The 25298-nt window shown below is 36.8% G+C and overlaps 9 protein-coding genes and 1 long non-coding RNA gene across 11 annotated transcripts; 6 read left to right on the top strand and 4 right to left on the bottom strand.

Annotated features, from left to right (window-relative positions):
• Positions 1–59: 59 nt before the first annotated feature.
• On the bottom strand, positions 60–1215 carry LOC100636281 (ras-related protein O-RAL-like). Its single transcript, XM_003386051.3, has 2 exons — positions 980–1215; positions 60–857 (listed from the first exon to the last, which is right to left on the bottom strand). Exons 1-2 carry the CDS (start codon positions 1085–1087, stop codon positions 372–374), a joined length of 594 nt encoding a protein of 197 aa, XP_003386099.1. The 5' UTR covers positions 1088–1215; the 3' UTR covers positions 60–371.
• Positions 1216–1277: 62 nt separating this feature from the next.
• Positions 1278–3677, bottom strand: LOC100639906 (coiled-coil domain-containing protein 173-like). Its single transcript, XM_003386078.3, has 14 exons — positions 3583–3677; positions 3516–3535; positions 3303–3458; positions 3201–3254; positions 3036–3155; positions 2785–2990; positions 2467–2719; positions 2378–2421; positions 2270–2327; positions 2158–2220; positions 2030–2101; positions 1809–1973; positions 1570–1753; positions 1278–1526 (listed from the first exon to the last, which is right to left on the bottom strand). The coding sequence occupies exons 1-14, from the start codon at positions 3626–3628 to the stop codon at positions 1366–1368; spliced, it is 1602 nt and encodes a 533-aa protein (XP_003386126.1). The 5' UTR covers positions 3629–3677; the 3' UTR covers positions 1278–1365.
• Positions 3678–3689: 12 nt separating this feature from the next.
• On the top strand, positions 3690–4633 carry LOC105312510 (pyridoxal phosphate phosphatase PHOSPHO2-like). The gene has a single exon (XM_011405222.2). The coding sequence runs from the start codon at positions 3716–3718 to the stop codon at positions 4439–4441; it is 726 nt and encodes a 241-aa protein (XP_011403524.1). The 5' UTR covers positions 3690–3715; the 3' UTR covers positions 4442–4633.
• Positions 4634–4647: 14 nt separating this feature from the next.
• LOC100639780 (DNA repair protein XRCC3-like) lies at positions 4648–5705 on the bottom strand. The gene has a single exon (XM_003386077.2). The coding sequence runs from the start codon at positions 5675–5677 to the stop codon at positions 4670–4672; it is 1008 nt and encodes a 335-aa protein (XP_003386125.1). The 5' UTR covers positions 5678–5705; the 3' UTR covers positions 4648–4669.
• LOC100639654 (probable tRNA N6-adenosine threonylcarbamoyltransferase, mitochondrial) lies at positions 5691–9984 on the top strand. 2 transcript variants are annotated; one of them, XM_019995681.1, is made up of 9 exons: positions 5691–5935; positions 5989–6088; positions 6598–6692; positions 6754–7074; positions 7167–7383; positions 7441–7571; positions 7621–7692; positions 7740–7797; positions 9684–9984. In XM_019995681.1, exons 1-9 carry the CDS (start codon positions 5742–5744, stop codon positions 9708–9710), a joined length of 1215 nt encoding a protein of 404 aa, XP_019851240.1. In that variant the 5' UTR covers positions 5691–5741; the 3' UTR covers positions 9711–9984. The 2 variants fall into 2 exon arrangements, with proteins under 2 accessions (XP_019851240.1, XP_003386124.2); XM_003386076.3 differs by having other exon boundaries at positions 7740–7808; positions 9684–9734.
• Positions 9985–10216: 232 nt separating this feature from the next.
• LOC109581495 (uncharacterized) lies at positions 10217–11119 on the top strand. The gene is made up of 3 exons (XR_002184656.1): positions 10217–10719; positions 10768–10846; positions 10894–11119. It is a non-coding gene; the product is annotated as an uncharacterized LOC109581495 (long non-coding RNA).
• Positions 11120–13518: 2399 nt separating this feature from the next.
• Positions 13519–14644, top strand: LOC109581494 (uncharacterized). The gene is made up of 2 exons (XM_019995644.1): positions 13519–13647; positions 13714–14644. Exons 1-2 carry the CDS (start codon positions 13635–13637, stop codon positions 14397–14399), a joined length of 699 nt encoding a protein of 232 aa, XP_019851203.1. The 5' UTR covers positions 13519–13634; the 3' UTR covers positions 14400–14644.
• Positions 14645–14878: 234 nt separating this feature from the next.
• Positions 14879–17898, top strand: LOC109581511 (uncharacterized). The gene is made up of 2 exons (XM_019995676.1): positions 14879–15721; positions 17285–17898. Exons 1-2 carry the CDS (start codon positions 15408–15410, stop codon positions 17700–17702), a joined length of 732 nt encoding a protein of 243 aa, XP_019851235.1. The 5' UTR covers positions 14879–15407; the 3' UTR covers positions 17703–17898.
• A 290-nt stretch (positions 17899–18188) lies between these two features.
• Positions 18189–21263, top strand: LOC100636154 (2-amino-3-carboxymuconate-6-semialdehyde decarboxylase-like). Its single transcript, XM_003386050.3, has 11 exons — positions 18189–18354; positions 18404–18545; positions 18604–18653; positions 18710–18820; positions 19342–19383; positions 19453–19536; positions 19594–19687; positions 20064–20250; positions 20472–20553; positions 20976–21074; positions 21120–21263. The coding sequence occupies exons 1-11, from the start codon at positions 18289–18291 to the stop codon at positions 21183–21185; spliced, it is 1023 nt and encodes a 340-aa protein (XP_003386098.1). The 5' UTR covers positions 18189–18288; the 3' UTR covers positions 21186–21263.
• Positions 21264–21819: 556 nt separating this feature from the next.
• Positions 21820–24646, bottom strand: LOC100636028 (ras-related protein O-RAL). The gene is made up of 3 exons (XM_003386049.3): positions 24573–24646; positions 23068–23204; positions 21820–22515 (listed from the first exon to the last, which is right to left on the bottom strand). Exons 1-3 carry the CDS (start codon positions 24586–24588, stop codon positions 22021–22023), a joined length of 648 nt encoding a protein of 215 aa, XP_003386097.2. The 5' UTR covers positions 24589–24646; the 3' UTR covers positions 21820–22020.
• Between the last annotated feature and the right edge of the window lie 652 nt (positions 24647–25298).

Here is a 25298-nt window from a genome sequence, read left to right as displayed (position 1 = left end):
ACACTAAACTAATGGTTTCCTTCTACTATTGAGATGCCTTATAAGGGCAAGTGGAACCCTTACAGTTTAAGAACATGATGAGTAATTTATTACATGAATAATTGAAATAGCACACTATAAATCTCCATGCTTGCCAGATACACTCATATTATAACAAAATACACACACAACAGTTGGAACATAAACACATTTACATAATTAAACTAAAGTAGAGAACATCCACTGAATAAGCTAATAAAATTACTAATAATAATAATTACTGGCTTCATAGTCTATTGATTAACAGCTATTAATAGTAAGATGATGAGAGCGAGTTAGCAAGAAGGAAAGAGAGAGAGAGAGGTGGCGGGAGGATGCTGGAAAGAATTGTCCTACAAGATAACACACTTTGACTTCTTCTTTTTCTTCTTTTGATTCGCCCCGTTGACAGAGTCTTTCTTTTCCTTTATGACAAGAACTAAATCGTAATAAACCTTTTCGACGTTTAGCTTCGTCTTGGCTGATGTTTCTTCGTAAGGAACGCCCCACGAATGTGCGAGGGCTTTTGCTTCATCAAAGCTCACTACCCTTTGATCTTGGAGATCGATCTTGTTACCAACGAGTATCATTGGGACTTTATCGTCAACTTTGACTCTGAGGATTTGCTCCCGAAAGTCCTTCATGCCCTCAAAAGTCTCTCGCTCTGTGACAGAGAAAACGCAGATGAAGCCCTCTCCGGTTCTGAAGTAATTGTCACGTATGACAGCATAGTCTTCTTGCCCAGCAGTATCAAGTATGTCTATCTGGCATTCTTGCCCGGAGACTGTCGCTTTCTTGCGATAATTGTCTGCTTTTGTTGGCTCATAGTTCTCAACAAACTGAGAGAAATTTAGAGGAAGTGAAGGAAAAAAGGAAGATAACATTAACAGAACCAAAGCAAAAATAACTATTATCATAATAATAATAATATTAAATAAGGATGCTAGTAATTATTCCTCACCTCTGAGTACATGAATTGCAAAGTCAGAGCAGATTTTCCTACGCCTCCAGGCCCAACCATGATCACCTTGTGGACCGGCAATTCACCTTTACCCTTGCTTTTCGACATTTCAGCTGTTCCCTGTGAAAATAAAGAGGCTAGGGAGCCCCAGGAGAGAAGGAGGGAGAGAGTGAAAGAGACAGTTGAGTCGCCTGTCACAGAGCCTCAGCCTAATTGGCCACCAACGAAATGGGCTGGGCTGTAGGTTTTAAATATACGGTGTTATTTATCACGTGATCTAAAACGTAGACGATTAATGTACGGATACGCCTCACGTGATCTATTAATTTCAACTAACTATTAATAAAATTAATTACAAGTCTTTAATTAACGAGCCACATCTCCAGTTACCAGTTGAAACCCATTCTCTTTTTGGTGTTGCTGGGTTTCCAAGCAAGAGGGACTTCTTTAGATGCATAAGAGGGTAGCTCAACTATTGGAGATGCACATGGCTGATAACTAGGGCGAACTTCACCTTTGGCAGAGAATACAGGGCCATGTCCACCTCCTACAGAACAAAATAAACATTTTTCCATCCACTTTTACAGTACCTGATCCTCTTTTTGATGCCTTTTTAAGTGGAAAAGTGTTTAAGTCTCTTTCTTTTGTCTCCTGTATCACTTGACCAGCATATTCTTGAAACTGGTTCTCTTCAACTTTCAATAAACTCAAATTTTTCTGTTGATGCGTCTTTTCTTCCTCCCTTTCCATTCTTTCTCTCTCTTCTTTTTCAACCTATCAAATACATGTATATTAACTTTCTATGCAAGTCTGTATGTACTACACTCACCATTTGAGCTTTGAGAAATTTCTCCACTTCCTTTGCCTCGCGGATCTTTTTCTGCTCCTTCTGAAGGTTGTTAGCATGGAATCTTTGATCTTGTTCAACTCTTTGACGAAGGAGCTCTTGCTCGTGCTCTCTCATTTCTCGCCTCTTTCTTTCTTGCTCTGAAATCTAAAAATAGATTTTCAATGCTGTCACATTGTTATATACAATGACCATATGCTAACCATTTCACGGCAACATTCATCAATTTCAGCTGCACTTTTCATTTGCTTCTCAGCCTTTTCTCTTTCTATTCTCTGCAAGTAATAGCAATGAGAATACTAGAGCTATAATCATGACTGTGCTACAGTACCTCTCTTTTAGCATCTTGCTCAGCTACAGCTTTGGCAATCAATTCATCTTCATTGCTCACTTTCTATTTATAATTATGGTCAATAGAAATTATTGCTATGTAAATGTCTAACCTCTTCAACCATGCTCTCTATGTGTTTTGCAATCTTTTCTTGGTGACCTTGAAGCTCTCTATGACAATAATAGTGACAACAGATCAAAAAATAGACTAATAGACTCACCTATGGATTTCTGCTTCTTTTTGTTTACGCATTTTAGTCATATTCTATATACACTTGGCAATAAATTGGATTCATTTGGGTTAGCATACCTTCTTGGCTTTTGCAAATAGTTCGCACTCAGCTTGTTGCATTTTCTCCTGTTCTTCTTTCATTCTTGCAAAAGTCCTATTACTCATTATCAAGTCATTCAGCTCCTGGCGAAGAATTAATTTCTTCCTCTCTGCCTGCATTTCTTTCTCCTTCTCTATCTCCTGCCAGCGTTGAGTTTCTTTGTCTATGGCAGTCTGTTCTTCTAATTGACGCTCCCTTTCTTTCTTCTTTGCAGTAGCATGTTCAGATATCCTTAGAATTGAATTATCATTGACAAGAGTCACTAAATATACATACACTCAATGACTCAAACATACTGCTTTGCTTGATAGGCTGCTATCTCAGAAACTGCTTTGCTCCTTTCTTGAGCAGCTAGTGTATCTGCCACTTTTGTTTTCTCTCTCAGCTCTTCTTGATAGCGCTGATACATCTGATCTCTATCCTTATACATATCACTCCTTTGCTTTTTGAATGCAATTTGTGCTTCTCTTTCTTTAAGGATCTCAGAGAGCAATAGTCCACTCTATTGACGGAGCTATTAAAAATTATAATTGCAATGCAAACCTACATGAAATCCTTTAAGTCTATCTGTCTGGTAGTAAAGAAGTGTTTTTGCACGATCTATCAGCTCTTGTCTCCTTGCTGCTTGAAATTCTGCCTCCTCTTCATCTATTTTAACTCTTTCTTCCTACATACAGGGCAAATCTTAATACACATTCAAAAAAATCCCAACCTCCTCTTTAATCTCTTTTACTTTGAGATTTTCAAGTCGTTTTAACCTCTGTCCCTGTTTTTTATTAATTATAATAAAGGATCGCCATTTTTATTTCCTTGCCTCTATTGTATTCCTCCAGTTCTTCACCATGTTACAGGAAGCTTGATGCTTAGCTTCCTTATCACGTTCTCTTTGCATTGCTTCTTCCTTATCCAAGTCAACTCCAGATATTTTAAGCTTCAGCCTCTCCAATTCTTGCATAGATAGGACAGTTGCCTAAAGGCCAGGTAAATTTCCAAAATTTAGTAGCATAATAATTATTTAAAATCATACCGAAGGCCTGGGTTGCTGCCCTAAGAAAAATATCCATTATAAAAGCAGAAATAAAGATTGAACATACTTTGTGTAGCTGCTAATCCCTTGCTTCTACGAATCTCCAAAGACATTTTGGTAACACTAGTCAGTGTATTTGCTAAATCACCATGGCAACGATAGGCGGGGTCTGTTTTATTTTTAACCGCAATCTTTTTAAAATGGCGGACAGTGAAGGGGCTGAAAAGGTTCTCTTTGTTTTCGATTTCGACCACACACTCATCGATGACAACTGTGACACATATGCCATGAACGTGGCACCTCAGCTGAACCTAATTGAGAAGGTACACGAGATGAGAAAGGAGTTTACCCTATGGATAACAATGATGAATTATGTCATGAAAGCTCAGTATGAACATGGTTCCAAGCCAGAGGACGTCCTCAGAGTAATGAAAGAGATAGATTTAATAGGACCAATGAAGAGAACACTAGAAAAAATAAAGGAACATCCACTCGTAGATGCTATCATAGTTTCAGATGCCAATTCATTCTTTATACGTGCGATATTGGAGAATCACAACTTAGCAGACGTTTTTAAGACAATCCACACCAATCCAGCATGTTTCAACGAATCCGGCTGTCTAGAAATCAGCCACTACCATGCTCACTGCTGCACTCGTTGTCGTAAAACCCCAAACATGTGCAAGGGTCTAATAATGCACAGCATAGCCGAAGAGAGGAGTACATATTCCAGGATAGTTTATGTAGGGGATGGATCTAATGATTACTGTGCTGCTATGCATCTTTCTCCTCGCGATCACGTTGTGGCTAGGACAGGATATGGTCTTGCCAAGAGGATAGCTGCAGAGAAGCCTCCACCTAGTTTTAATGTGATTGATTTTACTGATCCTCAAGCCGCAGTTCTATTACAGAGCCTGATGCCATGAGTACTATCTTTAATTAATTTATTTTTTAATGCTATAGATATAATAGTCGGTTTCATTTTAACTCTTCATAACAATCAAATTAATAATTATAATACTAAATGATATCGATTTTCATTTTTAAAACATAAAAATAATACCAATCAATTATTACTATTATATCTCTATTGTAAAAAATATCTTCCAGTTATTACACATTATAGATACATATAGCAAGCTAGTATTGTATATTTAGTCAAAAGTGTCCAATATGGCTGGATCTATAGCATCCAATCCATGCACTCCTTCATCATCAATGTAATAATTCATCGTATTATTTGGTAGGTGAGGGGCAAAATCAATCTGAAGTAGGCGTGGTACCGGATTCACACCTGGACAGAAAGCTGCATTATTGTCCACTCCCTCTTCTCTCAATAGGAGTAATCTGGTGGCAACCATGTTACTCCACAGTTCACCAAGTGCTGGTCGAGTTGTATTACTCTTAGTGTCACTGGTCATCTGGTTAGTGCACACAATGGTTAACTGGTGTTGATATATGAGCAAGTGTAGGGAACTGGCAATTAATTTCAAGTCGTAAGCTCTTGACGAGTCGTCATACGAGTACTCAACACGAAAGAGGCTAGCCAAAGAATCAATTATGATTAGTCTAATGTTGCGTGGGTTTTTCTGAAGGAGGCATGGCAATTCGTGATTGAGTAATACTTTTAATTCTTGTACAGTGGCCGAGTGATGTACGAGGACATTGTCCATGAGTGTCTGTGCATTAAGATACGAGTACTTGCCGGCCATAAACTGGGCCAGTTCCTTGAGACGTTTACTATGAAAAGGTCCCTCTGTGCTGATATAAACTGCCTTTGATGAGTATCCACCATGTTTTTCTCGCAATTGAACAGTGAGTGAGAGCTGAAGGCATAACTGTGATTTACCAGCTGCACTGGTACCAGCTACTTCGGTGAGTGAGCGGGGAAGGAGGCCACCTTGTAGTGTCTCATCTATCAAAGGACAGCCCAAGCTTAGCTTCTGATTATCTATTTGTCTAATGTCTTGAGCTGTGAGAGGCTTAAAACGTGCCAGAACAGCTTCTGAAGCGGTTTCTATGAGCCCCTGGACCTGATACACCTTTAATCCAGTCCTACGGACCAAATCACCGCTAGAATATTCCAATATTTCAGACAGGGACCTCAAACCAGCTCTCTCCAATGATATGGATACAGCTGGTGGGACGGCCAACTTGTCCATGAGACTCCACGTGGGTCGATTATACTGAGCATGCGCATTACGACTTGGCTGGTAAAATGATAAAATGAAATCAGTTTTGAAGTTCAACACTCTAAGTAGAGGGATAAAAGGGTATAGAGGATTGTCTGGAAATGATTGTAAGGATTTTATTGTATTGGGTGTAGAAACCAGCTGTGATGATACTGGAGTGGGCGTGGTCACTAGCTCTGGAGCAATTCTGGCTGATAGCAGACATTCACAATTAGCATGGCACCAGAAGTAAAAGACTTACAGACTCTCTAATTCTTTTACGTGTAGTATTTGTCATTTAGAACAGGTGGTGTGAATCCGAAAGTTGCTGGGAAGTTGCATCGGGAATATTTGGGGAGTGTAATGGAGACTGCCTTGAGAGATGCTGGAATTAAAATGAAAGTATGGAATTAAAATGAAAGTATGGAATTAAAATGAAAGTATGGATATTAATTGTAACTAATTGTAATTTTATTACATTTTCATACATATGCATCTTATATATGTTGTGTAGGAATTTTGATTCCGATCAAAATTAGGTTATCACAAATTTTTTAAGCTGCTCAAAAAATCAAACCAAAGACCATGTACCATGTACATGGTCTAGAACCGAATTTCCTCAAAATTGAAAAGGAGAGATTTCTCCATTTTTATAATTTTTTCTGATACATATACATGTACTGATCTTGTGTAAAAGTTTGATCGGATTCTGATTAAAATTAGACTCTTGAGAATAATAAAGTGGTTCAAAGTTGGACTCAAATCGGACTCAAATCCCTGTACTGTATTATTATACTGTCTTTGGCCAAATTTTGCCAAAAATGAAAACAAGAGAATTCTCCATTTTGATTACATTTTCTGATATTGTGAAATGCATGTAAGAATGACTATTAATTATTATTTCATTGAAGGATGTGTATGCTGTTGCTGCAACAGTTGGCCCTGGACTAGCACTCTCACTTGAAGCAGGAATGGACTTTACCAAAAAACTAGTTGCAAAAGAAAAGTAAGAAAAATTAAAACTGTACAATGTAATTTGCTTCATTTATCATCATTATTATTACTAGTAAGCCATTTATCCCTGTGCATCACATGGAAGCTCATGCCCTCACTGCATGCATAACTCATCCAGTCTCCTTTCCTTTTCTCGTCCTCCTTGCCTCTGGTGGTCATTGCATACTAACCGTCTGTGAGGGACCTGGCAAATTCCTCAGACTAGGGGAGTGCAGAGATGATGCACCTGGAGAGGCTTTTGATAAAATAGCAAGAGCTCTGAGACTTCATACTCATCCGTTAGTGAGTGATCTCTCTGGAGGCAGGGCTATCGAAGTACTAGCAAAGTTTGGTAATCCAGAAAAGTTTCCTTTCCCTCGTGCAATGTCTCAAAGGTATAGAGATAAAGAAGACAGAGAGAAAGCATTAATGAGATAATTATTGTGATTTTTAAAGCTTAAACTACTTAATTTTTCTTCTCTTTAAGGCTTGATTGTATGTTTTCTTTTTCTGGTATTAAGACACATACAATGCGAGTCATTACATCACAGGAGGCTAATGATCCAACGGGACCTCATTCTCCTGTTTTACAATGTGAAGACATATCAGCTGCTTCTCTTGCTGCCATCTCTCGGCACCTAGTCACCAGAACTCAGAGAGCTATACTGTACTGTATTGAGAAATGGCCTACACTTAACCACTTGGTAATCACTGTTTGTGTGTATAAATAATAATAATGTATTTCTGAATTTAATTGTTAGGTTGTTTCTGGAGGTGTTGCTAGTAATCTTTATCTTAGAAAGAAACTTGAAGAGCTTGCTTCTTATTATGGCTACCACTTTTCCTGTCCTGAGCCTTCACTGTGCACTGATAATGGAGTGATGATTGCTTGGTATAAGAAGTTTAATCATTTTGTCATCATAATTATTCTATTGTTTTAGGGCTGGAATAGAGCACATTAAAGCTGGCCTCCCTTTAATGAAGGATTTATCTACATTGAAATTTATTCCAAAGTCAGTACATTTCATTACTGTATAGTCTATGAGTATAATTGCATTAGGTGGCGACTGGGCAAGGATATTTCTAATGTTGTGGCTGATGAAAGAATTAAAGTGAAAGTAAAAATGAAGTACTAATGACTTTATTAAATTTCTACTTTACAGTATTAATGTAATTATGACTGAGTAAGGCTTGTGGTTAAATGTGTGGTAAACAAAGGTGTGAGGCATGCCTAGTGCTGCCTACATGTGTATAATGTGTTTTTATTGTGGATGCCATATCTTGGGACCTTCAAATTAAACCCATCCAAAAATGTTAGAATCAAATTAAATCCAACCACAACTGTTCAACCACAAATACTTTCAGTTTATTTGAAGACATCACATAAAATAAATAAATATGATCGCAGATTGATACACAAATGTTCCAAATTAGATTAAATCCAATGCTATAAACAGGCAGTTTATTTGAAGTCGTCGCAAATCGATCGAGCCAATCAAAGATTGATAACAAAAGTTCTTGTTGATAGTGAAGCTGCAACATGTCTAATTTCTCTATTTCCACTAAATTTGCAGCAGTCTGCTGCTTATTTGTTGCAGCTGTCATCAGTCAGGGAGCTGCTACTAATAATCTGCAGAAAAGTCTACTGGTTAAATTTTCTAAGGAGCACAGCACTCGTCAGGATAATGGCGCTAATCAATGCGTTACTACATTTAATAACAGCTTGCCTCAAAGCTGTAACATATCTGCACTACTTGATCTTGACCCAACCTCTGATCTCAGTGACGCCCAGCTAGCTGAAATAAACCAAGCTTACTCCAGACACTGCATCTCTTCCTGCATTGACCCATTCATTACATTCTATCGCTGCCTAAGTACAGCAAATAATGTTCCTTCGGCTACAATAAATTTTCAAACAGAATTTCTTCAAAATGGAATCTGTGGACAAGAGAGTGGAGACTATTGTCCTGTTCTAATTGCTCGACAGAATCGTACTAACAGTGCTGCATTTGATCAAACTGATGCTTGCAACTTTGGTAATGCTGGAATAGTCTGCAGTAGTACAACCTCTGCTAGGTGTCTCAATAGTCTTACTAGGGTTGCTTCATTGATTGGTTGCTGTGCTCGTCCTTATATTGGATCTGGTATTGATAGCTGCAGTGGAGTCAATGCAGATCCTTCATGCAATAGTCCTGCTAACAAGGTTTATCCTCTTGCTACTCTGTCATTCGTTGCTGTGATCCTCCTTACTTTATTCTTTTAAAACTTTATACATTAATACTGAACTTTAAGCCTTTTTCTTTTTAAATTTTACTACTATTATTGTGATTGCTGTAGGCCTGTTAATTTATTAGACTGCTGTAGTTGTTGTAGATTTAAAGTAATAGTGATTTTGACAACCAATTAATTTTGTGATATTGTTATTGAAACCAAAACTATAACACTAAATTGCACAAGTTTGAAATGTACTTATAGATTGCTCGTTTTGCTATTTAGTCCATTAGATAGGGGATTCCACCTCATTCCCTAGACTATTAGATTCATTTAAGCACAATAGATAGCTACTACCAATATGCACTGCAGTATGTAAGTCATAGGTGTGGCTAGATGTGTGTTTGTGTGTGTGTGTTTGCGTGTGTGTGTGTGTGTGAACTAGTCTCGCTAGCCAGACCATTCTCCAGCCTACATACCCCAATGACTGTAGGCTGGGAAATAGTCTGGCTAGCGAGACTATGTGTGAATTAGTCAGGCAGAGCCTATAGGCTTTTAATTACCTGACTATGTGTATGTGTGGTATATTATTTGGTATGTAAGTTGTCAAATGTCAACTGGTTTGTGCTTCATAAAAGGCATTAAACTAAAGTAAACATTCATAATATCTCAAGCCTTCACTGTACACTGATGAATGCCATTATCACTGATAATAGAGTGATGATTATTTGGTTACATTACTTTATAGTCCCCCTCTTAACTTAAAAATATTTACTAATGGTAATCTTATTAGGTAGCCGCTGGGCAAGGATGTTTCTAGATTGTGACTAATAAGAGAATGAAAGTGAAAATAAAGTACAAATGACTTTTGAAAGAATTTATAGTGGTAATGTGATTATTGGTGTGGCTTATGGTATGGTAAACAAAGATGTTTATGTAGTAGTGTGCCTATATGTACAAAGTTATTCACTACTATGCTTTGTATATGTTGACTAATGATAAATACCTATACCTTTCTTGATAAAAGATATCAAGCAAAAATGCTTCAAACCCAACCACCAATATAAAAGGCACTAAAACTTCATTTTAGTCTATTTGAAGTCACTGTAACTAGATAGAGCCGATCAAAGGTTGATAGTGAAGCTGCAACATGTCAAATTTCTCTCTTTCCACTAAATTTGCAGCAGTCTGCTGCTTATTTCTTGTAGCTGTCATCAGTCAAGGAGCTGTTGCAAACAATCTGCAGAAAAGTGTACTGGCCAAATTTTCAAATTTAACAAAATGGCGGCTTTTAAATGGGACAAACTCAGTTTGAGTTTTTTAACAGCTAGATAAGAGAGAAGAGCTATCTAAAGGCTACTCCAGTAGCTCTAGAAAGTCTGGAAATTTAAGTAAAGTTATATATAAGATTCTTTTTGGTAGGCAGTCATGTGAATGATTCCGCACAACTTTTTAATTTGAAGTGTGGCTTTGTTTTCTCAGTTACATACCTCATCAAGCCGGCAGCACTCATTCTTGTCTCTTTTTACTGCATGTTTGCTCTCTTCAGACTTCAGACTCTGACCATGAGGACTGCAGGGTCTGAATATGCATGCAGGTAATGGTCTCAAAAACAAAGAAGGAATAATGTTCTTTTCTTTCACATTATAGTAAGAGCTGGATTGATTTTAATCTTTTTCAAACCATGTTCAAACAATGTTAATTGATGGCTCATGCTCGCCCCCTCAATGCTTACATTCACCAGGAACTTGAAGAGCTTCTTACTATGGCTACCACCTTTCCTGCCCTGAGCCTTCACTGTGCACTGATAATGGAGTGATGATTGCTTGGTAAGAAGTTTAATCATTAGTCTCATTGTAATTATTGTATTGCTGTAGGGCCGGAATAAAGCACATTAAAGCTGGCCTCCCTTTAATGCATGAAGGATTTATTTACATTGGAATTCATTCCATCAAAGTCAATACATTTCACTACTGTATAGTCTATGAGTATAATCTTATTAGGTGGCCACTGGGCAAGTATATTTTTAGTATTGTGGCTGATGAAAGAATTAAAGTGAAAGTAAAAATGAAGTACTAATGTACATACATACACACACATTACATGTACTCATTATTATTATCACTTTATTATTATCTTGGGGCCCTGTGCTGACTGGTCTTTTTGTTCTGTACAGTTCTTATTCTTATCCTTGCATGTGTATTTTTAAGATTTTGTTCGTAAAATGGCCCTTGTCTATTCAGGAAGCTTGCTTTGTTTGTTTTAGGACAGTACTGCTCCGTCATACACAACAACTTTATTACATAATTTTTACTTACAGAATTATGACTGATTATATGGCTTGTGATTAAATGTGCGGTAAACAAAGGTGTGTAGAATCCCTAGTATTGCCTACATGTGTACTATGTTTTTATGTGTTTACTATTATTGTTGATGAGGTGAATACCCATATCTTGGGACTTTCAAATTAAACCCAACTAAAAATGTTAAATTGAAATTAATCTTGCCACATATGTTCAATCACAAATACTTTGAGTCATTACAAAAATAACGCTGATCCGCTTGCTGATTGCAGGTTGACACACAGATGTTACAAATTAGGTTAAATCCAATGCTATAAAGAGACTATTTTTTAAAGTCACTTTAACCAGATAGAGCCAATCGAAGGTTGATAGCAAGAGTGCTCTTGTTGATAGTGAAACTGCAACATGTCAAGTTTCTCTCTTTCCACTAAATTTGCAGCAGTCTGCTGCTTATTTGTTGCAGCTGTCATCAGTCAAGGAGCTGTTGCTAATAATCTGCAGAAAAGTCTACTGGCCAAGTTTTCTAAGGAGCACAGCACTCGTCAGAATAATGGCGCTAATCAATGCTTCACTGCCTTTAATGACAGCTTGCCTCAAAGCTGTAACGTAACTGCACTACTTGATCTTAACCCAACCTCTGATCTCAGTGACGCCCAGCTAGCTGAAATAAACCAAGCTTACTCCAGAAACTGCATCTCTTCCTGCCTTGACCCATTCATTACATTCTATCGCTGCATAAATACAGCAAATAATGTTCCTTCAACTACGATAAATTTTCAAACAGAATTTCTTCAAAATGGAATCTGCGGACAAGAGAGTGGAGACTATTGTCCTGTTCTAATTGCTCGACAGAATCGTACTAACAATGCTGTATTTTATCAAATTGATGATGCTTGCTATTTTAATGCTGGAATAGTCTGCAGTAGTGCAACTTCTGCTAGGTGTCTCAATAGTCTTACTAGGACTGCTTCATTGATTGGTTGCTGTGCTCGTCCTTATCTTGGATCCGGTATTGATAGCTGCCCTGGAGTCAATGCAGATCCTTCATGCAATAGTCCTGCTAACAGGGTTTATCCTCTTGCTACTTTGTCATTTGTTGCTGTGATCCTCCTCACTTTTTTCTTTTAAAACTTTATACATTAATACTGAACTTTAAGCCTTTTTCTTTTTAAATCTTACTACTTATATTGTGATTGCTGTAGGCCTGTGAATTTATTAGACTGCTGTAGTTGTTGTAGATTTAAAGTATTAGTGATTTTGACAGCCAATTAATTTTTTGATATTGTTTTTGAAATTAAAATTATAACACTAAATCACACAAGTTTGAAATGCACTATAGATTGCCTATTTTGCTGTTTTGGGGATTCTGCCTCATTTCATAGACTATTAAATTCATTTAAGCATAATAGATAGCTACTACTATTAATTATGAACTCATGCTTCATACACACTACAGTATGTAAGTCATGGGTGTGGCTAGATATGTAATTGTGTGCTTGCGTGTGTGTACAGTCAGGCAGAGCCTAGGCTTCACCTGACTATGTGTGTATAAATACTGTGTGTATGCATAGTTAAATGTCAACTGGTTTTGTACTTCATAGAAGACATTAAAGTAAACATTTATAATATCCTGAGTCTTCACTGTACACTGATGAATCCATTATCACTGATAATAGAGTGATGATTATTTTGTTAGAAGTACATTTCATTACTTTATAGTCTCCCTCTTAACTTAGATATTATTTTACTAATTATTTTAATAATCTTATTAAGTAGCCGCTTGGCAAGGATGTTTTAGATTTGTGGCTGAATTAAAATTACAAATCACTTTTGATAGAATTTACAGTGTTATTGTGATCATGAGTATGGCTTATGGTCATTGAATGTTGTGGTAAACAAAGATGTTTATAGTGGCATGCCTATATACATGTGAAGTTATTTATTGCTATGCTTTATATAATGTTACCTAATGATAAATACCTATACCTTCCTACTACCGTATAAGTGGTTTTTTTCAAGGAAATTATATTTCACAAAATCTACTAAAATTCCAATTGGCAGATTGTAATTTTGCGAATTCTACCACATGTGCCATGCAGGTACCATATTAAATTATGGATTTTATTTTTGCAAATCAGGAAGGAATCTGCGAAATTTGCAACCCTAAAAAACCACTTATACAGTATGCTTTATGTAATGTTGACTAATGATATTCCTACTATGCTATTATATAATGTTACCTAATGATAAATACCTATAACTTCCTACTATGCTTTTACATAATGTTGACTAATGATAAATACCTATACCTAACTTGATATAGTAGGATATCGAACAAAAATGCTTCAAATTAAATTAAACCCAACCACAAGTGTACTTAGATTAAACCCACACTACAACAGGCATTTTTAGTCTATATTTGAAGTCACTGTTAGAGCCAAATGAAGGTTGATAGTAAGAGTTCTTGTTGATAGTGAAGCTGTAACATGTCAAATTTTCCTCTTTCCACTAAATTTGCAGCAGTCTGCTGCTTATTTGTTGTAGCTGTCATCAGTCAAGGAGCTGTTGCTAACAGTCTGCAGAAAAGTCTACTGGTCAAATTTTCTAAGGAGCATGACACTCGTCAGGATGATGACTTTAAATGCTTCACTGCCTTTAATGACAGCTTGCCTCAAAGCTGTAACATATCTGCACTACTTGATCTTGACCCAACCTCTGATCTCAGTGATGCCCAGCTAGCTGAAATAAACCAAGCTTACTCCAGACACTGCATCTCTTCCTGCCTTGACCCATTGGTTACATTGTATCGCTGCCTAAATACAGCAAATAATGTTTCTTCAGCTACAATAAATTTTCAATCAGAATTTCTTCAAAATGGAGTCTGTGGACAAGAGAGTGGAGACTACTGTCTTGTTCTAATTGCTCGACAGAATCGTACTAACAGTGCTGTATTTGATCAAATTGATGATGCTTGCTATTTTAATTTTGGAATAGTCTGCAACAGTACAACCTCTGCTAGGTGTCTCAATAGTCTTACTAGGACTGCTTCATTGATTGGTTGCTGTGCTCGTCCTTATATTGGATCTGGTATTGATAGCTGCCCTGGAGTCAATGCAGATCCTTCATGCAATAGTCCTGCTAACAAGGTTTATCCCCTTGCTACTCTGTCATTCATTGCTGTGATCCTCCTTACTTTTTTCTTTTAAAACTTTATACATTGATACTGAACTTTAAGCCACTATTATTGTGATTGCTATAGGCCTATTAATTTATTAGACTGTTGTAGTTGTTGTAGATTTAAAGTATTAGGGATTTTGACAACCAATTAATTTTTGATATTGTTATTTGAACTAATATTATAACACTAAATTGTGCATGTTTGAAATGCACTTATAGATTGCTTATTTTGCTATTTCAGTCCATTAGATGGGGGATTCCACCTCATTCCCTAGACTATTAAATTCATTTAAGCACAATAGATTGCTACCAATATGCACAGATGCTTCATACAGCTATACAGTATGTAAGTCATGGGTGTGGCTAGATATATGAATGTGTGTTTGTGTGTATATCATGTACTAGTCAGGCAGAGCCTAGGCTTCACCTGACTATGTGTGTATATGTGTGTACGTGTGGTGTATTATGTGGTGTGAAGTTATCAAATATCAACTGGTTTTGTACTTCATAAAAGGCATTAAACTAAAGTAAACATTCATAATATCCTGAGCCTTCACTGTACACTGACGAATTCCATTATCACTGATAATAGAGTGATGATTATTTGGTTTCATTACTTTATAGTCTCCCTCTTAACTTAAAAATATTAAGTAATAATAATCTTATTAGGTAGCCGCTGGGCAAGGATGTTTTTAGATTGTGACTGATAAGAGAATTAAAGTGAAAATAAAGTACAAGTGGCTTTTGAAAGAATTTATAATGGTAATGTGATCATGGGTATGGCTTATGGTAAGGTAATTTTAGTGGCATGCCTACATATGAAGTCATTCACTACTATGCTTTATATATGTTGACTAATGTTAAAGACCTATACCCTCCTTGATATAAGATATCCAACAAAAATGCTTCAAACCCAACCACAAATATAACAAGACCCAGATAAAACAGGTATTTTTAGTCTATTTGAAGTAACTGTAACCAGATAGAGCCAATTGAAGGTTGATAGTAAGAGTTCTTGATGATAGTGAAGCTGTAACATGTCAAACTCTATTTCCACTAAATTTGCAGCAGTCTGCTGCTTATTTGTTGTAGCTGTCATCAGTCAAGGAGCTGTTGCAAACAATCTGCAGAAAAGTCTACTTGCTAAATTTTCTAAGGAGCACGACACTCGTCAGGATGATGACATTGATGAATGCTGCACTACCTTTAATGACAGCTTGCCTCAAAGCTGTAACGCAACTATACTATTTGATCTTGACCTAACCTCTGATCTTAGTGATGCCCAGCTAGCTAAAATAAATCCAGCTTTCTCCAGAAACTGCATCTCTTCCTGCCTTGACCCATTGGTTACATACGTTCACTGCTTAGGAATAGCACATAATGATTCTTCAGCTACGATAAATTTTCAAACGGAATTTTTTCAAAATGGAGTCTGTGGACAAGAGAGTGGAGACTGCTGTCTTGTTCTATTTGTTCAACAGAATCGTACTAACAGTGCTGCATTTGATCAAACTGATGCTTGCTATTCTAATGATGCTGGAATAGTCTGCAACAGTACAACCTCTGCTAGGTGTCTCAATAGTCTTACTAGGGCTGCTTCATTGATTGGTTGCTGTGCTCGTCCTTATATTGGACCTGGTATTGATAGCTGCACTGGAGTCAATGCAGATCCTTCATGCAATAGTCCTGCTAACAAGGTTTATCTTCTTGCTACTCTGTCATTCATTGCTGTGATCTTCCTAGTCTCGTCGCCCTGGGGGCTGGGCGACGAGACTATGATCTTCCTTACTTTTTTTATAATTTTATACTGTTAGTGTGTGTGTGTGTGTGTGTGTGTGAGTGTAGTGTACTTTAAACCCAATGGCCTTTATGTTTAACGCTTTTGCAATGGGGGGTAATGGGTATACTAAGATCCATTAATTTTAACGATTTTGTCCATTAACTTGAAAAAAATTAGGCCAATGATAAGAATAGTTAAAATTAAAAGGTAATTTTAATGGGTTTACAGTGTGGCGTGAAGCTGTCAAATGCCAACTTGATCTCCTCACCCCACTGGGTAAATGGTTTACATGCATTAGAGTGATTCACAATATCCTAACTGTACACTGATAAATTCCATTATCACTGATAATAGAGTGATTACTTGGTTAGAAATACTTTTCATTACCTTATAGTCTATAAGTATTATCTTATTAGGTGGCCACTGGGCAAGTTTTTAGATCGTAGCTGATAAGAGAATTAAAGCGAAAATAAAATACAATTGACTTTGAAAGAATTTACAGTGGTGATGTGATCATCTATGGGTATGGTTCATGGTAATTGAATGTTTGGTAAACAAAGGTGTTTGTCTTTGCGTGAAGTTATTCACTACTATGCTTTGTATGATTAAGCTGACTTATGATGTCAAATACCTATACTCTCACTGATATAAGATATCCAACAAAAATGCTTCAAATGAATTTAAACCCAACCACAAGTATAATAAGATTAAGCCCGACACTAAAACAGGTATTTTTAGTCTATTTGAAGTCATTGTAACCAGATAGAGGTGATCGAAGGTTGATAGTAAGAGTTCTTGTTGATAGTGAAGCTGCAACATGTCAAATTTCTCTCTTTCCACTAAATTTGCAGCAGTCTGCTGCTTATTTGTTGCAGCTGTCATCAGTCAAGGAGCTGTTGCAAGCAATCTGCAGGAAAGCCTACTGATCAAATTTTCTGAGGAGCATGACATTCGTCAGGATGATGATTCTGATGACTGCTTCACTGCCTTTAATAAAAGCTTGCCTCAAAGCTGTAGCGCAACTGCACTGCTTGAACTTAGCCCAACCTCTGATCTCAATGATTCCCAGCTAGCTGAAATAAATCAGGCTTACTCCAGACACTGCATCTCTTCCTGCCTTGACCCATTGGTTACATTCTTACGCTGCCGAGGAATGGCAAATAATGATTCTTCTGCTGCAATAAATTTTGAAACAGAATTTCTTCAAAATGGAGTTTGCGGACAAGAGAATGGAGACTATTGTCGTGTTCTACTTGCTCGAGAGAATCGTACCAACAGTGTTGCATTTGATCAAATTGATGGTGCTTGCTATTCCATTAATACTGGAATAGTCTGCAACAGTACAACCTCTGCTAAGTGTCTCGATAGTCTTACTAGGGTTGCTTCATTGATTGGTTGCTGTGCTCGTCCTTTAATTGGATCTGGTATTGATAGCTGCAGTGGAGTCAATGCAGGCCCTTCATGCAATAATATTATGAGTCCTGCTAACAAGGTTTATCCTCTTGCTACAGTCTCATTCATTGCCGTGATTCTCCTTGCTTTTTTCTTTTAAAACTTTCATGCTTTAAGGCTTTTTTCTTTTTTGAGTTATTTAATCTAGATATAGATTTCTAGTTTATTGCTGTTGTTATTTTAGGCCTATTAATTTTTAATGTTGTAGTTGTTGTAGATCTAATAGTGATTTTGTCTTTGAAATTAAATAATTTTTCTGCTATTGTTATTGTGAAACAAATCATATAACATAAATTGCACAAGATTAAATGCGTTAGATTACTTATTTTGCTGTGCTGGGGAATTCACATTTCCTTGAAACCATACTAAATTCATTTAAGCGTGATAAGCACACAACCATACTACAGATATGTCAGCTAGATACGGTATGTGTGCTTGATCGTAATTAATTATAGGCGTGGCTCATAGTAATTAAAAGAGCATAGATTAGAGCATAGATACCGACCGGTATTAGATCTACGTAACTATAATATCTATGATTAGACTACAGTTTCCTGTATGTACTCGAAAGAGTGGGTTGGTAAACAAAGGTGTGTGGGACTGTGGGTATTACGTGGTGTGAACTTGTCAACTTGATCTCATACTCCCGCTGGGTAAATGGTTTCCCTTTGTGTTCATGGAAGAAAATGTCAGGCATTAAAGTAGACATTCACAACCACATCTTGCCAGAGAGATGGCCGGATTTAAAAGAGGTAAGGCGTAAAGAGACGGAAGAAAGGTTTGATTTTCTGTTACATTCAGAGATATGGTTATGGCGGGTGGATCCAGCTTCACCACCACTGCCAAGGGAAGGCAAGGATGTTAAAGGACGGCCAACTCTTTCGAGTGGTGGACGAGAACTGCTGGTCTCCCGAAGCTAGGATAAAAGACATGGATAATACAGGTATTGGGGAAGGAGAGAGAGAGAGAGGGAGACGCTTTTATTGATGATGTTTCATTAGGTGTAACTGTACAGGCCCTATCAACCGTACCAGTTATGTTCAGCTATTGGGTATGTTAGTATCCCTTGATGACGCTCCTTTAAATCTTTTGTATTTACGCAACTAGGCAAAGCCAGAGGACACACTTGACTTGTGTAAAATTTTAAACAACGATTTGGCTCAAACTGTTGCCAAATTTCCAAAGAGATTTGTCGGGCTGGGCACGCTTCCTATGCAGGTGAATATTAAAAGTCTGTATTATCTAGATAACATGTACATGTATCTTATAGTAGAAAATTGTAATGTCACATGTAATTTTGCAGATGTTGCATAACTTGCATTAAAGTATAACATGTGCCTTATCTCATTGTATGTTTAATTGCTTTTAGCAAGAGTAGATAATAGTTAGAGGAAAGTGTCCTACTGTGCAACACACCTTGCTTCATCACGGTATAGAGTTGAAGAGTCACATCCCGGCTATTTCTGTATTTTTGAGTAGTTGTTTGAAGATAACTAGCAATAACTATAACTACTCAAATAAAGTACAGAAATAACCGGAGTGTGACTTTCCATTTCTATGCGGTGATGAAACAGGGGTCATAGTGCATAGTAGGACACTCTCCTCTAATTATTATCTACTCTTGCTTTTACTTAATCAATTTTAATTATGTTACTTACTAGCCTCAGACTGTAATAATACTATTGCACACAGTAACAATGACATGCACACAATTCAAACTCTAATTTTTCTTATCCCAGGCACCCGAGCTAGCTGTTCAAGAACTGAAACGTTGTATTAAGGTATATTGTACATGTACTAATGCTGTTAGGATAATCATCGTTTGAATGTAATCATCATTGGAATGATAGGAGCTAGGCTTTCCTGGTGTTCAGATAGGCTCTCATGTCAATGAGTGGAATCTTGATGCTACCGAGTTACAATGTGTATTTGCTGTGAGTCACACAATCATTTACAAAGATAATATGTAATTGCTCCATTTAATGTTAAAGGCGGCTGAGGAGTTGAATGCAGCTGTGTTTGTTCATCCTTGGGACATGGAGACAGGTGGCCGTATGTCAAAATACTGGTTACCATGGCTAGTAGGTGAGTAATGACTATTAAAAAAAATCTCCATATACAACACTATGCATAGTGTACACCACAATGGGTCTATTGTTAGTATATCAATGATGTGTACATGGTGCGTGCATGATGTTGAATCCTTGTGTGACCTCAAATGCCTAACCCAATTATGGAAGCATGTAGTACATCAAGTTAAGTGGATTATCTCTAATATGCCTAATATTCTCTCAATTATCAACAATGATATAATATTACATGTACATGGATTCCTCCTTGTTTTGGTAAGATTAGAATTTAACAATCGCTATTTCATACCTTGTGCGTGTATAAGTTTAGCAGCAAAGTGTTATCCCCTCTCTCTCCCTCCCCCTCTCTCTTCCCCCCTCTCTCTCTCTAGGGATGCCAGCAGAGACAGCAACTGCCATTTGTTCTGTTCTGTTTGGTGGCGTGCTGGAGAGACACCCAAACCTAAAGATATGCTTTGCTCATGGAGGAGGATCCTTCCCTTATACCATTGGAAGGATTGAGCATGGTTTTAATGTACGCCCTGATCTCTGTGCCACTGAGAATAGTGTCAATCCTAGGTCTGTTTGGATCTGTTTGTGTTGTGTTCTAGCTCAAACTTGTATGATAGACAAGCAGAAAATGTGCTTGGCACATGCCTTGCTAATATTGGTGGTCAGTATTAACATAGATATGGTATTAAGTATAGATGCATCTACTTTCAAGAGAGCATGTGCATAACACATTCTGCTTGTCTGTCATCGAAAAACACAGTAGTAGTATTTGATAGTTTGTATTGTAGGAGTTACATAGGAAAGGTGTACACTGATTCATTGGTTCATGATCAAAAGGCACTCAAGTTCCTGGTAGATATCATTGGAGAGGTAATCCAATTTAGTGGCACTATGATCTTATCCTTGTTATAACAAACAACCTGTTTAAAACTGGTATTACAATCACTAACTGACCTCATGACTGACCTCTAATGCACTGCACTTTCAAGGAAGGGAGGAGGGAGCATAGCTCTGCCTATGGTGGTTGGGGGTGGTCTGGACAACCACCTCAACAAATGAACCAACCAGTTCATCACTTAGACCAACCATCCAATTTACATGTATATTAATAGCCATACATAAAAGCATGATATTGTAGTCTGTGCATAGATTTAAAAGGAACAATAAGTCTCCAACCACCTCTAATTTTTTTTTAAAGGCAGAACCCTGAGGAAGGGATTAGAATCATAATTGCATTGTGTTACTGTAAAAAGATCTGTTATTGTGTTATCTTTAATCAGCTATTCTAATAGGATAGAGTTGTTCTAGGAAGTGATTATCCATTTCCTCTGGGAGAACACTTCCCAGGGAAACTGATTGAGTCAATTGAAGAATGGGACACATCACTTAAGGTTTGCATCATTTAGGCTCTTATAAGTATTATTTTTTGATTTTAGGACAAACTTCTCAGCAAGAATGCATTTGAGTTCTTGGGTCTGGATCCCTCACAATATGAAACCTAACATTATTAGATTTTAATCCTTTTACACTTATTATATTCCTCATTGCCCCTTTTCATCACTGATTTTATTTAATAATAAGTATAATAATATTCAAATCTGTGAATTACCAGGTATAATTGTACCATGTGCCATATAGTTAAATCATTAATAAAGTGCAATGAATGTCCTTAAAAAGTGTAAGGTGCATGCATAAGCATGTATTGTAAAAACAGACCCAATGTGGCTATTTTACCAAAGATGATTAGAAAAGAATTCTCTATTTTTATAATTTTTTGGCATACATGTTGCATAGAAAATTTGGTTCCGATCAAATTTAGATTTTAATGAATTTTTAAAGCTGCTCAAAAATGGAGCCAAAGTCTTGTACAAGAATTTTGGCCTAATTTCATCAAAAATTAAAAGGAGAGAAATCTCCATTCTTATAATTTTTTTCTGATACATTATACATGTGCTTATGTTGTGTAGAAAGTTTGAACTGATTCTGATCAAGTTTAGATTTTTTATGAACTTTTCAAGTTGCTTTAAAATCAGGCCAAAGTCCTTGCACTATTTAATAGTACAAGGACTTTGACCCAATTTTTAAGCAACTTGAAAAATTTGTAAAAAATCCAAACTTGATCAGAATTAGTTCAAATTTTTGGAACATAAACACATTAGCATAATTAAACTAGAGTAAAGAACATCCACTGAATAAGCTAATAAAATTACTAATAATAATAATTACTGGTTTCACAGTCTATTGATTAACAGCTATTAATAGTAAGATGATGAGAACAAGTTAGCAAGAAAGAGAGAGAGAGAGAGAGGTGGCGGGAGGATGCTGGAAAGAATTGTCCTACAAGATGACACATTTTGACTTCTTTTTCTTTTTTTGATTCGTTTCATTAACGGAGTCTTTCTTAGAGTCTTTCTTCTCCTTTATGGCAAGGACTAAATCGTAATAAACCTTTTCAACATTTAGCTTAGTCTTGGCTGATGTTTCTTCATAAGGAATCCCCCACGAATGTGCGAGGGCTTTTGCTTCATCAAAGCTCACTACCCTTTGATCTTGGAGATCGATCTTGTTACCAACGAGTATCATTGGGACTTTATCGTCAACTTTCACTCTGAGGACTTGCTCCCGAAAGTCCTTCATGCCCTCAAAAGTCTCTCGCTCTGTGACTGAGAAGACGCAGATGAAGCCCTCTCCGGCTCTGAAGTAATTGTCACGTATGACAGCATAGTCTTCCTGCCCAGCAGTATCAAGTATGTCTATCTGGCATTCTTGCCCGGAGACTGTCGCTTTCTTGCGATAATTGTCTGCTTTTGTTGGCTCATAGTTCTCAACAAACTGAGAGAAATAGAGGAGAAAGAAAAAGGAAGATAACATTTACCAGAACCAAACCAAAAACAAATATGTATCATATAATACTAATAATAAATTTGGTTAGGGTAGAGCGAGGTATACCGGTATCCTGGAAATAGATTCCAATGAAAAAACCATAGATTTTGATGTAATGAATGAACAAATTATGTCTCCTATATCTTTACACAAAACTCAAGTAGGCTGTGAGGGTTTAGGGTTTGATTTTTTTTTAATGTTTTGTGAGGGTTTCATGTTGGTGGTTGTGTGGGTGGGGGTCCAACAAAAACATTATAATCTAAACCCTAAACCATTAGAGCCTACAAAGCATTCTCTTCAGTGTTTAGTTTTTATGTGCTCAAGCCCACCCCCTCCATGTGAGGTGCAGCTTAGCATCCTGCCAGCTAAGGATATTGTGGGGCGAGAGGGGTGTTCATCTATGATGTTATCAGTGAGTCAGCAATATTAAAATGGCGTTCTAAGTGGTACCGGTATACTACATTTGCCCCTAAGGTTACTAATAATGATAGCATTCCTCACCTCTGAGTACATGAATTGCAACGTCAAAGCATTCTTTCCTACGCCTTCAGGCCCAACCATGATCACCCTGTGGACCGGCAATTTACCTTTACCCTTCCTTTTTGACATTTCAGCTGTTCCCTGTGAAAATAAAGAGGCTAAGGAGCCCGGGAGAGAAGGAGAGAGTGTTACAGCATTATCATGGTTACAGCACCCAGCCACGCCCGGGATGGCTGAGCTGTTACTCAGATCTGCAGATGCATGCAGCTTCACTGCATGCACTGAGGAGGTTCAGTGGTCATGTGTCATATGATGATCACTTCCTCTACTTATCCTATTCTACCATTATCTATGATTCTACCTTAATAAAATGGAGGATTCTCTCTCATTTCATCACTTTAGCAGCAGTTATCTCACTAATACTGCAATTGACTTAAAAACTTCAATGCATTTAGTTAAAAAAAACTAATAAACTTTGCATATATAGTGTAATAGCAAGAGTAGACTAGATCTACTCTTGGTAATGGCACTGTATTGTAAAAACAGCCGGAACCAGTGTCACCAAAAATGACTAAAAAGAATTCTCTAGTTTTATAATGCTATCTTTTTTTTGATATACATATAGTCATGTTGCATAAAAAGTTTGGTTCCAATCAAATTTGAATCTTTAAAGTTGCTCAAAAATCAGGCCAAAGTCCATGTACTATATACAGGAACTTTGGTCAAATTTGTCAAAAATGGAAAGGAGAAAAAATTTTCTGATGCATGTACTTATGTTGTGTAGAAAGTTTAAACTGATTCCAACCAAGTTTGCATTTTTTTTCCCCAAATTTTTAAAGCTGTTCAAAAACCAGGTTAAAGTCCCTTGTAGCATAGGGATTTTACCCAAATTTTATCAAAAATATAAAAGAGACTTCTCCATTTTAAAAATTATTTCTGATGCTTATTTATACATGCAGAGTAGACAAACGTTTTACAATCAAAAATAACTCAAGTCATGATTATTCATTCAGTTAGTATAGATGTATGGTTTCATCTTTACATTTCTTTTGTATGACAGTACCAGGTTTATGCTGTGCATCAGCATGATTGAGTAACTCAGAAGACACAGGACTCTCAAGTCAAAATTAATTAATTTTTACCTGCACGCATGATAACATGCACTTTGTCTATTGAATTTTAACTAGCTAGGAAGATTGATTTTGATGATATTATGACTTTTTTGCTTGGCAAAAGGCCAGAAGGGCCCATCTTCTGTAATAATTTTGTTTAATTAAGTTCTTAAAAAATTTATTGGGGCCCTTAAAACCCTGCTCTTAGCCATGTCATAGTTTAGTACCATTGTAACATCTCTGCAGAAGAGAGGAATAAAAATATACAATATGTTTTATTGCATTTTCTGATATACATGTACATGTTATGTAAATTTTGAGCTCACATGTGAATTTATGTACAGATCAGAATCATCTACAACAAACAAATATGCATGTGTATGATCACAAAAAATTATAAAAAACAATTCTCACCTAAATCTATAGTCATTTTAATAGACGAAAGTATAAACTATAGTATGCTAGCTCAGCCTAGCTGACTCTGCCAAGTGTGCCGAAATATTGCTCACTTTAGCACCTTGAGATGCAACTGTTTAAGATGAAGCATGAAGTGCAAAAAATATTTCACAGTAACCCTGGTGCTCTGATGCAAGACTTAATCACATGCTCATCACATGCTAAACAACTTTGTTGGAGAGGAAAGGTTTATCTGTCTTCTAAGTTCTAGCTGGCATTTGCTGAAATAGCTGATTCAGTCCTTAACTGTTAAATCCTGTGCTTCAATAGTTCTATAGTCCCTCAATCCCTTGTGTTCTTCATCAATGGAGCCTAAATCCTGTTTAATATTTTTGATTGTATTATGTGCAGTAACTGCTGTCTCTTGCAGTAAAAATAAAAGTAGGATATTAAAAAGTTCTATGTTACATATTGTATCTCACATACATAATTTCCATTTTCAAAGTTTAATGATGCTATATATACTTGTATAACTTGTTTGTGTAGGAGAGGAATGGCAGTTGCTAATTCCTGATGGCAAAATAACCTCCTCACCTTCGGACAGTGCCGTTAAAATAGGAGATACACTGACCATATTTTGTGCCTATCCTTCTTACATGTTGTCACACATTCAAGAACCACGCATCTGTCATGATGACTTTAAGAATGGTAAAAAGTATGGAACTGTCTGCCACTGGTTTGTGA

The sequence above is a fragment of the Amphimedon queenslandica genome, unplaced genomic scaffold (assembly GCF_000090795.2).
Source record: "Amphimedon queenslandica unplaced genomic scaffold, v1.1 AMPQUscaffold_13436, whole genome shotgun sequence".
NCBI classification, from domain to species: domain Eukaryota; kingdom Metazoa; phylum Porifera; class Demospongiae; order Haplosclerida; family Niphatidae; genus Amphimedon; species Amphimedon queenslandica.
This window is presented reverse-complemented; position numbering and strand designations above follow the sequence as displayed.